The 18008-nt window shown below is 32.7% G+C and overlaps 2 protein-coding genes across 4 annotated transcripts; both read left to right on the forward strand.

Annotated features, from left to right (window-relative positions):
* The first annotated feature begins 214 nt into the window (after positions 1-214).
* LOC130656284 (TNF receptor-associated factor 3-like) lies at positions 215-4781 on the forward strand. 3 transcript variants are annotated; one of them, XM_057459113.1, is made up of 7 exons: positions 215-373; positions 554-652; positions 1071-1097; positions 1560-1765; positions 2082-2235; positions 2328-2483; positions 2685-4781. In XM_057459113.1, exons 3-7 carry the CDS (start codon positions 1077-1079, stop codon positions 3531-3533), a joined length of 1386 nt encoding a protein of 461 aa, XP_057315096.1. In that variant the 5' UTR covers positions 215-373; positions 554-652; positions 1071-1076; the 3' UTR covers positions 3534-4781. The 3 variants fall into 3 exon arrangements, with proteins under 3 accessions (XP_057315096.1, XP_057315097.1, XP_057315098.1); XM_057459114.1 differs by lacking the exon at positions 1071-1097; XM_057459115.1 differs by lacking the exons at positions 215-373; positions 554-652; positions 1071-1097 and adding an exon at positions 1109-1399.
* A 3566-nt stretch (positions 4782-8347) lies between these two features.
* Positions 8348-11521, forward strand: LOC130656285 (TNF receptor-associated factor 3-like). Its single transcript, XM_057459116.1, has 6 exons — positions 8348-8374; positions 8494-8535; positions 8686-8890; positions 9207-9360; positions 9505-9660; positions 9862-11521. Exons 3-6 carry the CDS (start codon positions 8694-8696, stop codon positions 10708-10710), a joined length of 1356 nt encoding a protein of 451 aa, XP_057315099.1. The 5' UTR covers positions 8348-8374; positions 8494-8535; positions 8686-8693; the 3' UTR covers positions 10711-11521.
* Positions 11522-18008: the final 6487 nt, after the last annotated feature.

The raw sequence follows: 18008 nt of genomic DNA on the forward strand, positions 1-18008 counted from the left end.
TCTATAGGTTTTCCTTATTAGCACTCTCTGTAGTAGTATTCGTGCAGTAAACAACTTGTTTAAGTAAGGAATAAGTTAAGAAAAGAAACGTGACCCTGAGAACGAAGTTGGTGACCATTTAGCTGGACCCAATATTTAGCACGTGGAGAAGGGTTTTTCCGCTTGCTAGAAAATAATACAACATAATGTAATTTCAACGTGGAGCTGCTTATATAAGCAGATTTTTTTACACAAAACGAAGCATTTAATATGTGTAAAAATTCTTTACACCAACATTTCATAGCGATGCACGTCAGCTAATGGTTGGATGAAAATTTTTTGAAAAAAGAGAGAAAATATTGAAAAGAGGAAAGAATTATGTAATTAACAACTGGTACGTTTCTATCAGATTTATCTACCTGGTCATTACTGGCCATTTTTTCTTTAGTTTTCCAATAAAGGCGCATGGACCAGTAGTCAAGTGATAAAACAGTTATATTATAGTTTCTTCTCACAAAGGCAGTGTTTGTATACATTCTTCTTCGGTGAATTAATCAATCAAAACATTTTTTAGAAGTCACAAAGAAAATGTGTCATTTAAAGGTGAAAAAGAAGTTGGGTATCAGGTTGCTTCTTTACGTTAAAAATCTACAATTAGTGAAAATTTAACCAGGTAAATTCTTTTGAAATTTGTTGACATACAGTACGTTGATATTCATGGTTTTTTAAAACCCCCGTAAAAAATAAAGTACAGGCCTATTGAAAAATTCTGGAATAAATTCATACACTTGGACTTTAGAATGAACGTCATTTGATGTTGCATAATTTATTCATTGTTTAATTATGACGTATGGCTTAACATGTTTTTGTTTTATGGCAATACATAAATAATGTCACGTTGCCCTAAAAACGATCTAACAAAAAAATAAATAGAACACTCCACCGTGCCGTACAATTCACCAATTATCAAAGAAGATTAGCATTAAGAAACGGAGAGTGCAAATAAAAACAACAATTAATAATAAAGGTCTGTCCACATTGCGGGAATATTTTCTAGTCAGGTATTTTATATATGTATTAATATTGTTTAGATTTCAATGAAAATGCAACAAAATAAAGTATGTTATGAATATCACTAGCTTTGTAGGGAAAAGTCTTAAACCAACTGTACAATAAACTTGAACTAAGAAATAGTTTCTTCTTATTATGAACTTTTTAAATGTAAATAGGGAATAACCTTCTACGTCATTACCACGCATTTCTCGATAGTTCCAGACCTCTCCACAAATTATGCGTATATATTTATATACGTAAGACAACGTAACTTACTTTAAGCTAAGAGAGAATAAATTGAGTGGGAAAAAAGGGAATTTTCGCAGAATTCTATACAGAAATTTTATACAAAAATATACACAACCAGGTTCGTCACTTATACTTGAACACTAAAAAATCATCCCACCCTCCCTCGTTACCAACTTCCTTTTTAAACATTTCGAAACCTGCTTAGATTTGTAAGGTTGGTGAGGAAGTTTGTGATTGTATTTTTCAACCAATGGCAGCACGTGTATTTTATATTATAGAAAGTGAAGATGGTGTTGGAAAGCATCAGTCGTCAATCATCAACAGAAGCTGTAGTAGAGAGAAGACATAGTGGTTATGAAGTTCTTCTGGTTGATCCTTTGCCAGAACGTTTAAAATGTCCATTGTGTAAAAAGTTGATGCGAAATCCCATTCAAACATATCGTGGTGAACTAGCTTGTGAATATTGTTATCAACGCTATCAAAAGTATGTTGTTATTTTCTAATCGGTTTTTACATTATTTGTTTGTTTGTTTTGCTTGCTTGTTTGCTTTAAATTTTAATCTTACCTGTGCATTTCTTTGCTGTAACTCAGATTTTTTTATTAGTTTAACCTTCTACATACTTCGAACACACGCTGTTTGCCCTTTGTCAATTCCTCCCCTTTTTTGCATGTTTTATCTCGAGATTTCTCTAACTGTAAAAAACTTTCCTTTCGTTTTCATCTCGATACGGAGTAGCCCACTGTATTTTCTCAGGGGAAGGCTTTTTTGTATTGACTTATTTGTAATTATTTTTTACAGTGATATCAACGTATGTCCGATTGATCATGAAGCCACATCTCCAGAAAGCACACACAGGGATAAATTTCAAGAACAAGTTATCGACATGCTGCCATGCTATTGTACCAATAAACAGCGCGGCTGTGACTGGAGAGGAACTGTTAAAGAAGCCGAGGTAGAAAAATAGTTTAAAATGTTATAGAATATACTTTAGCTTTAACCAACATTTTAAACTTTTGTGCAATAATATTTGATTTTTTTTCTTAGAACCATCAGGCAGAATGTCAATTTGGGCCTGTTAAATGCTGTTTCTGTGGTGAAAATGTCCACGATAGAAGTTTAAAGAACGACCATTTGAAGAATTGTACTGCTTTAATTGAAAGAAAAATCTGCATATACGAGTCCATTGGATGTAAATACAAGGTAGCTACACTTCTAGTGAAGATTCTCACCTTTATTTTAATGCAATCTGACCATTTATCTTTTGTCACTTTACAGCAACCTTCTTCAAAAGTCTTTTTATTTCTGAAAGATCGTAACACATAATCACTTTCTTGTGCGATATTTATATGCAGCAAATAGCAATAGAAATCATTTTTTAAACGATTCAATTTGATTTTTTAGGTTACAAACGTTGAAGAACATGTCCAGCATCTCCTTAATGATTCATATCAACACGTATTTCTGCAGCAAAAAGAGACGAACAAGCAGAAAGAAATCGCACAACATCTAAAGGAAGAACTAACAAAGAAAACCATCGCAATTAAAGAAATAGAAGAAAATCTAAATGACAATGTTTCTTCATTAAAGGAGAAAATTTCCAAGTTGCTAAAAAATGCAGAAGATAGCCAAAAAGCATTTTTACATATAAACACTCAATTACAAAAACTTTCAAATCAAATGGAGCATATCAAATCTGCTGGTAATAATGATTTAAACAATGAAGTCAACACGAGTCTCATGACTGATATTAACGAAAAAATAGCAACTTTGGATTTGAAACAGCAATTAGGTGAAAACACTACATATGATGGAAAGATCTTATGGAAGATTGATAACTTTTCATATAGAATGCAACAAGCTGTAACGGGGAGAGTGACAGCATTGCACAGCGCTCCATGCTTTACAAGTAGATATGGATACAAATTCTGTGGACGCTTATACCTAAATGGAGACGGTATGGGAAAATGTTCTCACGTCTCCTTATTCATGGTGTTAATGAAATCGCAATACGACAATCTACTGGATTGGCCATTTAATAAGCATATGATGTTCAGATTGATCAATCAGGAAGATTACAGCAAAAGTATTCAGGAAAGTTTCCTTCCAGATGGAGCTTCATCCAGCTTTCAGAAGCCAACTAGAGAAATGAATGTAGCAGCTGGCTGCCCCTTGTTTGTATCAAAAGAGAAATTGCTAAATGAAGGCTTCGTTAAAGATGATGCAATTTTTATTGAAATATCTGCTAAATAATTTTAGGTTATTTAATCAAAAGAAAAGTAAAAATGAAATGTAAATGTAAATTAAAAAACAATAAATAGAACAGTAGTAATATTTGTAATTATTTAATAGAAGGTTTATATTTTAATATCTTTGGCTTAGTGTTTATAAAATACGATTATTAAGTTTTTGTTATATGTGAAATTTTCCACTTCAGTTTATTTTCAAAAAGGATGCAACTTTTAAATAAATTTAAGGGTCTGACTAACATTAAAAGTATGTTAGACAACCAGCCAAGGTATCCGGTTTTCCTGGTTCTACATCAAATTTTTAGCCAATAAAATTGCAGGAAACTGATATAGCAGTGAGAAGCATTTAAATTAAATTTTACAACGTATAAAAAAAAGAAATATTTAAAATTTTGATTATTGTTATTATATTAAAATGTATTTTAGATGTAATTTTGCTATTTTTATAGTAATTGATTTTGAATTATATTATCTTTTAATTGACAAATGAAAATCAAAAATAGGATGTTACAAAGTTTTAAGTACTTTGAATTTTGGAAAAAAACAAAATATTATTTTATTCTTTTTACAGTTGCTATGTATTCTTTCAAATGACATTAACAAAAAAACACTGAAATTTGTGTATTCTTATTTAATTTTTTTGCTTGTAAATAAATGCTAATGTACAGTGGAACCTCTCTGAGCGTAACATTCTTTTGTGATCATGATAAAAACGTTTCTTAAATTGTTTAGGTAACTTGCTTTAAAAGAGTTACCTGCACGGAAAATTCTTTTTTGAAGATAAGAAAAATGTTTCCTTTTTCTGAGCCACAAAAAGCTCTGACTTTTATATACATACATTGTTATATTATTATTTTTAGGTTTGCTATTTATTATCAACATTGTAAAACTAATTAAGTTATTAACCATTCTGCTACAGCACATTTTTAGTCAATAAAATCGAAGTAAATTGATATAGCAGTAAGAAGTATTTAAATTAAATTTAGCAACGTTTATAAAAAACGAAATATTTTAAATTATAATTATTGATATATTGTATTTAGATTTATTTTAGATGTAACTTTTGTTATTTTCCTACTAATTTTCTTATCTTTATAATCTTTCAATTGACAGATGAAAAAGGAAAAATAGAATGTTATAATGATTTGAGCACTTTAAATTTTGGGGAAAACAAAATTGTATTTTTATTACTTTTATAGTAACTATGTATTCTTTTAAAGACATAAACAAAAATACACTGAAACTTCATGTATTCTTATTTAATCTTTTGCTTGTGAATAAATGCTAATGTGCAGTGGAACCTCTTTGAGATTTTGCTACTTCCGAGACAGAGAAGGAGAAATCAGCTGTTCGTGAAGAATAATTTGTTAAGACATCCATATGGCGCAATCAATGTCCAAAACATGTTCCAGGATTACATTTAACAGCAGAAGTGACTTAAAAGTTTCAAATACAGATTAAAAGTTTGTAATCATTGCTCAAAAATTAAACGGTGAAAGAATATTATTTTCCTGCAGGCCTAAAATGCCCGTAAATTTCTTTATCTTCCGAAGCTCGATGAAGAGACAGCTGTTATTAAATAATAATTTCCTGCATACTTTTGCTGAAATTGTTTTGATTGATTAATCCAAAAATAATCGACTTGTTAAAGGGTTAATTGCAAATCCATTAGAACCATGGATAAGCATAACGAGAGCTGTTTAAGAACCGCTGCTTGTATTCTATACGAAATTTTATAATTAATCGATCCATCATGCGCGGTGTTTCACCTAATTGTTGTTTCATCTACAAAGTCGCTATTTCTTCGTAAATGTCTCATATCAGACTCATCATTATTTACTTGATCTGTTCCATTTGGTTTGAAATTCCTTGAAAAGAGTTTTCCAACGTGGAAGTGTTCTTACATAATAAAGAATCGGCAAGCAATTCTTGTCCTATTTGCCATTCTGATAGATGCATCTAAATACATTACATAATATTTATGCATAATTTTTGGTGATAAAGGTTTACCAATATTTAAGTTACACCAATATAAAATCTACATAATGAAAAAATATGATTAATTCATGAAACATATCTAGATTTAATAATGACATAAAAAGTTTTGAAACTCATGAAAATTTTAAACTGAGCCCAATTTGCAACTATTTTATGTGTCAAAACATTAGTATTTAAGTAACAAGTAACAACAACAGCACAAGCAACAAAATACCGGATTAAATATTACAGCAGTTGTTCGAGGAATATAACCTATTGATTAGAAGCAGATCGTACCTGTATTGGAAAATATTTTTCTCGGACTATGACATAGTCAGAGAAAAGCAAGTGGCAATAGCTAGTAACTAGCTAGTTACCCGAGAACAAAAGGAGAGGAGTCTTTGGTTTGGTTCTAAAAATAGACTAAATGTATTTAGCTCTTGATAAGGTACAACTCTTTTTAAAACTTTTCTTAGCTGTATATAAAGGCAAGTTTCGACATCATTTTAAATAAATTCAAAGTTATCTTCTTTTTTGCTTATATGTGAGATACTTCAAAGCCAGAAGGACGCATTTAGGAAATAGTTGCGGTCTTTACAATATATTTCCAAGTCCTGACTTTTACAAAACGCTAGCGCATGCAGCTTAGCAGCACCTGCGTCTCAGCCTGCGCACGTATAAACTCTGACATTAACTTGTAAATAGCTTTTTTGTATCCACATTTTGGATTAGCGCTATTTTTATAGGGTCATGGAATGCACCTCAAGGTTAGTAAGGTTAGGGTGCGCAACCCAGAAATTAGCCTATCTGATCGATTTAATGCGTAATTTTCTCAGCGTGTACAACAGATTTTAAAGTTTTTTTTCGCCCAAAATTAGTTTACCTGTTTATTACTGTTTAGTCAGAATTTATAATCTTATTCAAAACATCTTACTAACTTGTTTAAGAGCTTTTAATTTAGGCATTATTATAAGACTTATAAATTTGGGAATATTATTTCTTATGCAAATTGTTTTAGACACATCTTATTTTGTTGTATGTAATTTGGCAACAATAATTTTACAATGGACATCTCAAATGTTCGACCAAAGGATCAGCCATAAGAATCTGATAACCACTGTTACATAACCACTATTGCATTCAGTACTTTGTATGTGTTCAGGAAGATAGGGAATGTCCAAATGTTTATGTAGCTTTCCATTAGGATCCACGATATCTTGATCATATGTGCACCAGAGGGTAGTAACTAGTGCAGCCACAATGCAAGTAGCAAAAGTTTGACTGATAAATAAGTTAACTACACCTTTACCACACTACTTTGTAAAAGAAGAGTAAGTTATTGAAGTATAATTTTGTGAGTAATTATATGTCTACCTGCGCTATAGGTTTTTTCCAAAAAGAAAAAAAGAAGTAGTGCTAGAAAGATTTCTTCTTTCTTTAAAAAAAGAAAACGAGCTGCGTGGTCCATCCTCATCTCCAGGATTTGTTACTTGATTTCAAAGCTAACGCCAGGTCATAATGTCTAAAAGACACGAACCTACAGATCCTTCACAAATTGTGGTGCGTGCATTTCGTTTACGTAAATATAGACCTTCTCTATTATATTGGTACAATGCAGTTATTTACGGGTTTTTATTGTACCCTGCGGGATAATTTTCTCTTGCAGTACGATCCGCCTCAACCTCTGCGCGTTTGCGTGAATTTCAACCTTGATCACGGGGCATGTAAAGTTCTTTTGGTATCAAGGATGAAACGCGTAACTGCTGTTGTTTCCTCTGTCTTTTTTTAAATTACTTTCTTTTTACTTGTTTTTCATCTCACGTATGCGTTTTATCCTTCCCATAGGCCCCTGGGACAAATTTGCACGACGGGAGGTGCTGAGCTGAGGACCCGACCCATTCTACAACTTTGACGAGTATGTGTTTAGCTTCGCACCCGTCCTTTGTATGTTTACTCACGTGCTCGTGATGATCAACGCTGCAAATAGTCTACCGATAAGGGAAGTTCCTTTTGGAATCAAACTTGCCGAGTGAAACTGTAAACAACAAAACTCTGCTTTTTGGGGCATTGTTTTACGTTTCTTACACTTTTACATTTTTCCATGATGGGAGTAACAAAAAATTGCTGATCTTTAGTACCTGTTGAAAGTTCATCTTCAACATCCGTTACAAGTATTAAGAAACAAAATAAAAACCGCCCGGTAAATATAAAACCGATTTGCATGGTAGTTAACATCACAATCCTTCATTTGAAGCAATCTATTTACATTCGGAAAACTAAGAATGTGCTGTTGAGATATGAAAAATGGTGTGTCTGTAAGTTAATCAGGAAAAATCTTACAAGGAGGACACAGGAAAAATTGTTGTTCAGAGATAGAAAAAAATATATGTATAATTTAATCAGGTAAAATCTTACAAATAATGTCAATACATACAAATTACGGAATATTTTACACGTATTCTGTCAAGCGATAAAAGTAAAATCTTCTAGAGTAAGTATATGCCCTGAACTTTATACTGTCAAAGCCATGACGACACGCACAATATATTTGTTGTTTGAGGCTCAATTCATATGACTCATAATTCCTATTGCCTGGTTTCAGATAAATATATACTCTAAGAAAAAGACGCACTCCATCATATTGCCTTTGTTCCGGAATTATAAGGACATGATTGTAAATAACAACAGAGAGCGCAAACAAAGAAAAACATTTGATAGGAAATATTTCAAGTCAAAATCTAAAGAATTTTTAAACGACTAGGCATAATTATAATTTCTATTTATTAAATGTAAATAGAGAATTAGCTTCTCCGTCATTACTATATAAAATTATGCAATAAATTATTCGTCATAATGAGGAAATTTGTGGTTAGTTCCAGATCTCTCTATAAAATTAGTTTTGTATGTGTATATATATGCGTAATAAACTTTACTTAGTTTAAGTCAAGACAAATTAAGTAAAAAAAATTAAATATTTTTTTTCCTAGAACTTTATACAGACATTTTTACACAAACCTATACACGACAAGGTGCGTACATATACTTGAACAATGAAAAATCCCCCTCCTTACCAACTTCTCTCTTAAACATTTCGAAAACTGCTTAGAATTCCAGGGCTGGTGAGGAAGTTTGCAATTGTATTTTTTAGCCAATAACAGTTCGTGTATTTTATATTATAGAAAAAAAGATGGTGTTGGAAAGCATCAGTCGTCAATCATCAACAGAAGCTGTATTAGAGAGAAGACATAGTGGTTATGAAGTTCTTCTGGTTGATCCTTTGCCAGAACGTTTGAAATGTCCATTGTGTAAAAAGTTGATGCGAAATCCCATTCAAACATATCGTGGTGAACTAGCTTGTGAATATTGTTATCAACATCATCAAAAGTATGCTGTTTTTTTTCAACCGGTTTATACATTGTTAGTTTGTTTTATTTAACTTTATAATCTTACCTGTGCATTTCTCTGTTGTATCTCTGATCTTTATTAGCTTAAACTTTTACACATCTCTAACACACACTGTTTGTCCCTTGTTCAATCCCATCCTTTTTTGTTTTGTTTTATCTCGAGCTTTCTCTAGCTAAAATAAACTTTCCTTTCATTTCGAACCAGACATAAAGTGTCCCACTGTATCTTCTCTGAAAAGGAACCAAAAAGTTCTACTTTTTATGTATTCACTTATTTTTATTCATTTTTTTTATAGTGATACCAATATATGTCCGATTGATCATGAGGCAACGTCTCCAGGAAGCACACATAGGGATAAATTTCAGGAACAAGTTATCGACATGTTGCCATGCTATTGTATCAATAAGCAGCGCGGATGTGACTGGAGAGGAACTGTGAAAGATGCTGAGGTAGAGAAATCGTTTTAAAAATGTTATAGAATATACGTTAGCTTTGGCTAACATTTTAAACTTTTATAACCTAACATATAATTTTTATTTCGTTTTTTATTTAATCAACAAAAATTGTGAGATAATATTTGAATTTTTTCTTAGAACCATCAGGCAGAATGTCAATTTGGGCCTGTTAAATGCTGTTTCTGTGGTGAAAATGTCCACGATAGAAGTTTTAAGAACGACCATTTGATGAATTGTACGGCTTTAATTGAAAGAAAAACCTGCATATACGAGTCCATTGGATGTAAATACAAGGTAGATACACTTCTAGTGAAGATTCTCACCTTTATTTTAATGCAATCTGACCATTTATTATTTGTCACTTTACAGCAACCTTCTTCAAAAATCTTTTTATTTCTGAAAGATCGTAACACATAATCACTTTCTTGTGCGATATTTATATGCAGCAAATAGCAATAGAAATCATTTTTTAAACGATTCAATTTGATATTTTAGGTTACAAACGTTGAAGAACATGTCCAGCATCTCCTTAGTGATTCATATCAACACGTATTTCTGCAGCAAAAAGAGACGAACAAGCAGAAAGAAATCGCACAACATCTAAAGGAAGAACTAACAAAGAAAACCATCGCAATGAAAGAAATAGAAGAAAATCTAAATGACAATGTTTCTTCATTACAGGAAAAAATTTCCAAGTTGGTAAAAAATGCAGAAGATAGCCAAAAAGCATTTTTACGTATAAACACTCAATTACAAAAACTTTCAAATCAAATGGAACATATCAAATCTGCTGGTAATAATGATTTAAACAATGAAGTCAACACGAGTCTCATGACTGATATTAACGAAAAAATAGCAACTTTGGATTTGAAACAGCAATTAGGTGAAAACACTACATATGATGGAAAGATCTTATGGAAGATTGATAACTTTTCATATAGAATGCAACAAGCTGTAACGGGGAAAGTGACAGCATTGCACAGCGCTCCATGCTTTACAAGTAGATATGGATACAAATTCTGTGGACGCTTATACCTAAATGGAGACGGTATGGGAAAATGTTCTCACGTCTCCTTATTCATGGTTTTAATGAAATCGCAATACGACAATCTACTGGATTGGCCATTTAATAAGCATATGATGTTCAGATTGATCAATCAGGAAGATTACAGCAAAAGTATTCAGGAAAGTTTCCTTCCAGATGGAGCTTCATCCAGCTTTCAGAAGCCAACTAGAGAAATGAATGTAGCAGCTGGCTGCCCCTTGTTTGTATCAAAAGAGAAATTGCTAAATGAATGCTTCGTCAAAGATGATGCAATTTTTATTGAAATATCTGCTAAATAATTTTAGGTTATTTAATCAAAGGAAAAGTAAAAATGAAATGTAAATGTAAATTAAAAAACAATAAATAGAACAGTAGTAATATTTGTAATTATTTAATAGAAGGTTTATATTTTAGTATCTTTGGTTTAGTGTTTATAAAATACGATTATTAAGTTTTTGTTATATGTGAAATTTTCCACTTCAGTTTATTTTAAAAAAGAATGCAACTTTTAAATAAATTTAAGGGTCTGACTAACATTAAAATTATGCCAGACAACCAGCCAAGGTATCCGGTTTTCTTGGTTCTATATCAAATTTAAGTTTAAAAAAAACCCGAAATATCTAAAATTATGATTATTGTTATTGTATTAGGATGTATATTAGATATAATTTTGTTACTTTCATAGTGATTTTGTTAGTTTTATAATCTTTTAAATGGCAAATGAAAATTGAAAAAATAGGATGTTACAATGCCTTGAGTACTTTAAACAATTATTACTTCATAGTAGCTATGTATTCTTTTTAAGACATAAACAAAAATACACTGAAACTTCATGTATTCTTATTTAATCTTTTGCTTGTGAATAAATGCTAATGTGCAGTGGAACCTCTTTGAGATTTTGCTACTTCCGATACATAGAAGGAGTAATCAGCTGTTCATGAAGAATAATTTGTTAAGACATCCATATGGCAAAATCATTGTCCAAAACATGTTCCAGGATCACATTTAAAAGCAGAAGTGACTTAAAAGTTTCAAATACAGATTAAAAGTTTGTAATTATTGCTCAAAAATTAAACGGTGAAAGAATATTATTTTCCTGCTGGCCTAAAATTCCCGTCTGCTACAAAAGTGTGCTTGCTGTATAACGAACCTCGTCATATAAAGAATTCTACTCAAATGTTGACCGTGGAATTAAATAACAATATAAACCACCAAAACAACTTTGAAATAATTTTAACGATTTGTAAGTAAAGTGGCGAAAGATGGGCCCTCAAATAATTTGGAGAGGGCGTGATCACGAAAGTGTTTTCCCACAAAATATGTTAAAATACACGTCATTTAAATAAGCGTTGTCTCTTAACTTCAGGCTGTGATTATAGATACTTCAACTATTAACTCGACAAATGTTGAGAAAATTAGAAAGTGTACTGATGGGTTGACAGACCTCTTGCGAAATAGCATTTTAAAGGTACAAAAAATGGATAATTTAAATACTGGTGGTGGTGGTGTGATACTGTATGCTCCATGAACAGTAAGCTGGTTAAGTACAACCATTATTCTTTTATGTTTGCCCGTTTCCCGTATACAAAATTACCCCATTTCATAACCTACATACATTATAAGTGTGTCGTGATAAAGTCTATAAGTATTTGAGTTGGATGGCATGAAAGCGTGCACAATAGCACTGTTTTACTCGTTCCAGATCTCTCAAAATTTGTGACGGTTTATACATGTCAAATAAAATTTCAAACATATACCTTCTCAAACGTCGCTTACAAAACTATCATGTTCAAGAAATGATAAACTTTCCACAGCAATATATCTCTTTGTTTGCATGCATGTTGTCAACAAATTTTAAACACATTTGGAAATCGATACTTATTTGATAAATACTTCAACAAAGACGGTATCACCTGTAATATAAATTCCCCTTTGTGCCCAGTAACATCTTACTGGATATAAACAATAGGCAGTTAATAAATTCCTTTAGTTTTATCTGAAGCTAGATGAAAAGACTTCTGATATTAAATTTTTCTGGCCATTTTGATTTATTGGATAAAATCAATAAGAATTTTATTTTTTATTTTCAAAAAATAGGAGTAATAAAAATGCAAAACCTCGTTCCCAGGGCATTTTTTCGCTTTTTTGATATCCGAGACGGCGCTCTCGCCTTCCGAGATCGTCAAAAAGAAAAAAATGGGCCTGGGGACGAGGTTGTTCTTATTTAATTTTTTTGCTTGTAAATAAATGGTAATGTGCAGTGGAACTTCTCTGAGATAGCACTTGTCGCTCAGTCCAGGAAGCTATCCGTCTTAATACTTGAAGCAGTTCATTTTGTTGTTGCTGTGATAAGGCATTACACGCTGCGGAGTGTCTCAAATCAATTCTTTCGACAGAGTATCAGTGAACACTTCGCGACTTTCATCTAAGAGATATTGCTGTATGCGAGGGATAGAAAATAAACAAGACAAGAAGGCGAATTTGGTTGTTAATGAAAAAAAAATTTGTTAAAACATCCATATGGCAGTATCAAGAACATGTTCCAGGCATCACTTTTTAAAGCAAAATGTGACTTGTAAAAGAGTTGTTTGCGACCATTCTTACTTCATGCTTGCTGTATACAAAATAACCTGCATACATTATAACAATAAAAATATTTTTATCATATAGTAACATAAATTTTATCTTGATAACTTTCAGTCCATTAAAACTTGCAATAACACTAGTTTTAATTAATAATTTTGACGATCATTACATATCAAACAAATTTCTGTTTGAATACATGTTGTCAACATATTTGGAAACCGACACTTTTTTTAAGCTAGGAGGGTAGAAATAGAGAAGAAGAACCATCTTATTTTGCAGCTGTTAAGATCTATTGAAATTCTGTATTGTTTTTATTAACGATGAAATGAAATGCTCGTCTCGCTCCTCCGCTTCTTTTTTGCTGAAAATATCATCACAGCCACTTTCTCTTAACAAACTAAGCGCGGGAGAAATTAAACGGTGTAAATAATTTGTATCCTCGTGCATTAATAAACAACATGACTTGCAATTTACGCAGTGTGCAGTGTTAATGGGCCAAGCATCGAATGCACTATCATATTTACGATTATTACCCGTGTGAAAGGGCGGCATCAATATTTTCGAAAATCGTGCAATGTGATTGGTTAAAACTTACCTCATAGCGGGCAATATTCCACGGTATGGCCCGCTACCATAGCAACCGTGCTTATATTTATAATACGGTAGCATTAAATGTAAATAAACACGAAAAACTTACTTTATCTTTTTTTTTGTAGCTACGATAAAAACCTGTAATGTTCACACGATATTCGATTCAAAAAATATATTTTTACTTCAAATATCCATTCCATGGAAATAGTGTCTATGAAAACATCTACATCCTGCTTATAATGTTGCATTTTTTGTAAAATGCAGTACCCGGATAATAATCCATAAAATAACGTTTTATTTCGGGCAATACCTTGAAGTATTGACCTCTGTCACGTATTGCCCTCACAATATTGGGCATTACTTTGATGACGGTCAATATTCTCCGCTATTGCCCTCATAAACAGTTATTATAGGATTAAGATTTAATGATTGACAAATGAAAGACCCAAAACGAACAAGCAATACGAACATCAGTGGCGGATTTAGGGTATGTCAAGCTAGTCGGGTGGACGTACTTAAGTTTCCTCAAAAGCCTTGTTGTTGCAACTTCAAAAAAAGTATTTCGCTTAAGCACAAAAATCTTCTAGGGTGGCTTTCGTAATATGCTCTCGGTTGAATTTGGTATTCTTCGAACTACCAAAAGCGGTAATGCGACAAAACTGAAGCCGTAAAACAATTTCGTCGAGCATGTTCAGTGACAACAAAATAGGCATTAGCGCTATCGTTTTTTCTAGTGAAAATCCGGCTTTTTTCGGCTGGTCACCGCAAAAAAATAATTAAATATGCTCTCCAGCGTAGAGCAAGCCATGCGGTTTACAAAAATTTGTAGTTCTTAACAAAATGCCCCTTGGATAAAGGGTTAAAATACTTAATTGTTTTCAAAGCGTGCAGAAATTTTGACCTCAACACAGGGTGTGTAAACCGGTCACTTTATGAAACATGTCATTTTAAAAGTAAACCGGCTTAAATCTCAGTATAAAACTGGCTAATATATAGACCTGTCCCTGCTTGGTTTTCCACATATTCGCTTTAATGTATATTTAAAATGGGATTTTATGAAAACGCTCTTAAAATCTTAGTGACTTTGTAAAAAAATGGACTAACTTGTTTAAATTCCTGTATCCGCCCCTGAACATATTCAACAAAAGTACGTTGCCTTCTTACATATAGTAGAGTGTAGGTGTTGTTGTTCAGCTCCTATACGTTGGTTGAAGAAAAAGCGCCCTCCTTCAGGCTGTTTATTTTGCGGGAAAGGGTCATGACAAGAGGGCGTGTTTCAGGCGTTGACTTTCGGTGGAAAACTTTAAGGGTTCGTTTTCTTGATCTCTCGGCTTTAATTATATGTGAACAGAACTTCTTACCAAAGAGATTTCCATCATGTTTCCATCATGGATGGATCTCTCTCGTAATATTGCTTTCACAAGGACAAACTCATCCACTGGTGGAAGGTTAAATCTTGCTCGATGGTCCTACTTCCTTTTAAATTTATAAGCTAAATGTGTATTTTTTATTACAAAGAATGCGAAAAAATTTGCTTTATCTGCCCAGATTTAGGCTGGGATATTGAACGAATTTTTGCACTGCACTGGTTCAGCTGAACAGAAAATTTCTGAACTAAAGTATTAAAGGAAACTCCTGGTTGAGTTACTACTTGAATACGATGTACATTAGATGCTTAACTAACTAGTACACATTATCACATAATTTAACAGCAGACATTGCAACCATTCCCTGTTCATTGCAAATATTCCCTTGCTTTTTTCCCATACGACCCAAATTCTGAATTAGTTGTTACATCATTGGAATTTTGAGACTTCTTTTTAAACAGCTGTGTCATTATTTTTTAAACAGCAAACCAAACAACAATACAAACAACTACAATAGACCAGCTGTGTGTCCACACGGACACAGCATACCCACAGAACATTGTATTGGAAGTATTATTGGAGATAGAAAATGTAATGGTTTTGAAAAGGCGGTCACTTTTATTTGCTAAGAAAAGTGGTTTTTATATTTAGGTTCGGCTAAATTTCTATTCTGGCGTACGGGAATGCGTCATGATACTTGTTAAACCAATCACAGGCCAGTATTCAGATGAAGCAGCCATTATGAAATCTTGTACACATGCCAGTTTTTGTGGTTAAACCTTAATAAATTCAAGACTGGATTTTTCAAGGAATTCCTTTTTTGTATCTTAAAATCTTTACTATGTTTTAGATCTTTACCATTTTGTTACATTTTACGCCTTTTTGCTTGTAAGTTTTGTTCAATTGTGTGAAGGGTTGACTGTACACACCAAAGGAGCCACGGAAGAAGAGCATCCCGCGTGCAAAAATATAGGCAGGTTAAAAAGGCATATGAGAAAGGTGAGACCCGATACTCTATGTGATACCCGATTCCCGAGACCCAATACCCTGAAACCGATACCCTGATAAAAACACATTTTGATACAGTATTCTCTCCAATTAACGGACACCCTAAAAAGCGGACACCTCTGATTAGCAGACACCTTGTACATGCACCGGCCATTTTCCTGTAAAGTCTCATAAAAAACTTTCTAATTAGCGGACACTCAATTAGCGGACACTCTGATTAGCGGACAAATTTTTTTTTTCAATGAAATGGCAACTATAGGCTTTTTTTCTCTCCAATTAGCGGACAGTCCAAAAAATTAAGGAGCAGCATACAAAAATAATGAAAAATTTAATAATTTTAAAATATTTATTTTCAACATTTTGAAACCTTACAAGAAATGTAGACATGATATCGTCTATTTTTTCTCCAAGTAAAGTTTTTTTAAAAATTCTTTTCGTTAATTTAGTTGATATCATGTTGATATTTGTTTAGTTGTTGTCTTCTTTTTTCGTGTCTAAGTCCAGCACGGTACCCGCTAATTTTCTTCAAATTTTGAGCTTACATTGCAAAACTTTCCAAAAGGCGGACACCTCTAATTAGCGGACACTTTGTTCATGCACCAACAATGTCCGCTAATTGGAGAGAATATTGTATATATATTTCTTCGTTATACGGAAATATTTGTCGCACCAACCTCGTCCTAAGGGTCTTGTGGCCCCTGAGCCGTTATTACGGAGTGGCCAGGCGCGCTATATACCAAACATACCAACAAGGCAAAACGTCCTGCGAACAAGGTTGTTGTTGCACGTAACATGCAAATATGCTGCTGGCTCAACAATAGTTTTATATCGTCAGGAACTACAATGAAACTAGCATCAAAAAAATTATTTTGTCTCATCAAACATGAAATAATTAAAGTATAATAGACTTCTTAAATTCATCACAGTATGATTGTGTTTTCGTTGTAGGGTCGAAATAACTCCTTTTGGTTTACGAAAACGCGATACAATTTTGTATATTGTCCAAATTTTCCTCAACAACACCATAGCAAGTTGATACATTGTTGTGGGTTTAGTTGAGAAGGAGCAAGACATAACCATTGTTGGTACAGGTGGTGCTGGTTTATTAAGTGTTGTTGAAGGTGGAATAGGTTGCGTTGATGGTAGTATTGAAGATGTTTGTATTGAAGGCGCAGATAAACTATTGGTTGCGTTGAATATAAAGATGTGTCTGTCAAGTAGTTGAAACAATAGTAGGCTGCGATAACGGCAATGTAGATGGTGTTTGTGCAGAAGGTGATGGATCGATTGAATTTGTAATTGGAATCCTTCTTGACGTTAGTTAATCCTTTTCATATCATATAAGTCTACTAAGTTTCTAATATTAGGTCTCTTTTTCGCATTGCTTTAAAAATGGTTCGACCACATTCAACTGGTATGCAATAGCAGACAGTATGCGCACATATTTCAAAACTTTTAAGTTGAAAGCAATTTTCACATGTTAAAATGTTTCTTTTCTTGTTCATTTCAACTGTGAATGGTTGTTCTTCGTTTGTAGCGCGTTTTTTACATAATATGTATCGCCAATTTCTTTAATGAACGTACGCCTTGCTTCGAATAAACCAACATTTCATATCTGATATGTTTGGTTGAAAAAACAAAAAAATTATGAGAAAAAAATAAACTTTTATTAAAATAAAACATCGTCGAAAAAAAATTAATAATAAAAAAAAATCAGGGTATCGGGAGACAACGACCATATAATATTTTAACGACCATATAATATTTAGTCGGTCTAGTTCTTCCAACTCTCTGAGATATTATTGTCTCTTTTATTATATCTCTATGGTCGGATTGAACTCTAACACGAAATATTTGTGGTTTCTGTCAAAAGGAATACGAAAATTGGTTGTTGGCAGAAAAAACAGAAACCCAAAGATTTTACCGACCCGCTGAAACAGGATACTGTACCACATGTAAGGAAACATATCCAACATTGCATTTGCTACGATATTGCCATGCGCTACAAATGTACAAAGCGGTTCTTAAGAAATTACACGTTTGCC

This window comes from Hydractinia symbiolongicarpus, chromosome 9 (assembly GCF_029227915.1).
Source record: "Hydractinia symbiolongicarpus strain clone_291-10 chromosome 9, HSymV2.1, whole genome shotgun sequence".
Classification (NCBI taxonomy): domain Eukaryota; kingdom Metazoa; phylum Cnidaria; class Hydrozoa; order Anthoathecata; family Hydractiniidae; genus Hydractinia; species Hydractinia symbiolongicarpus.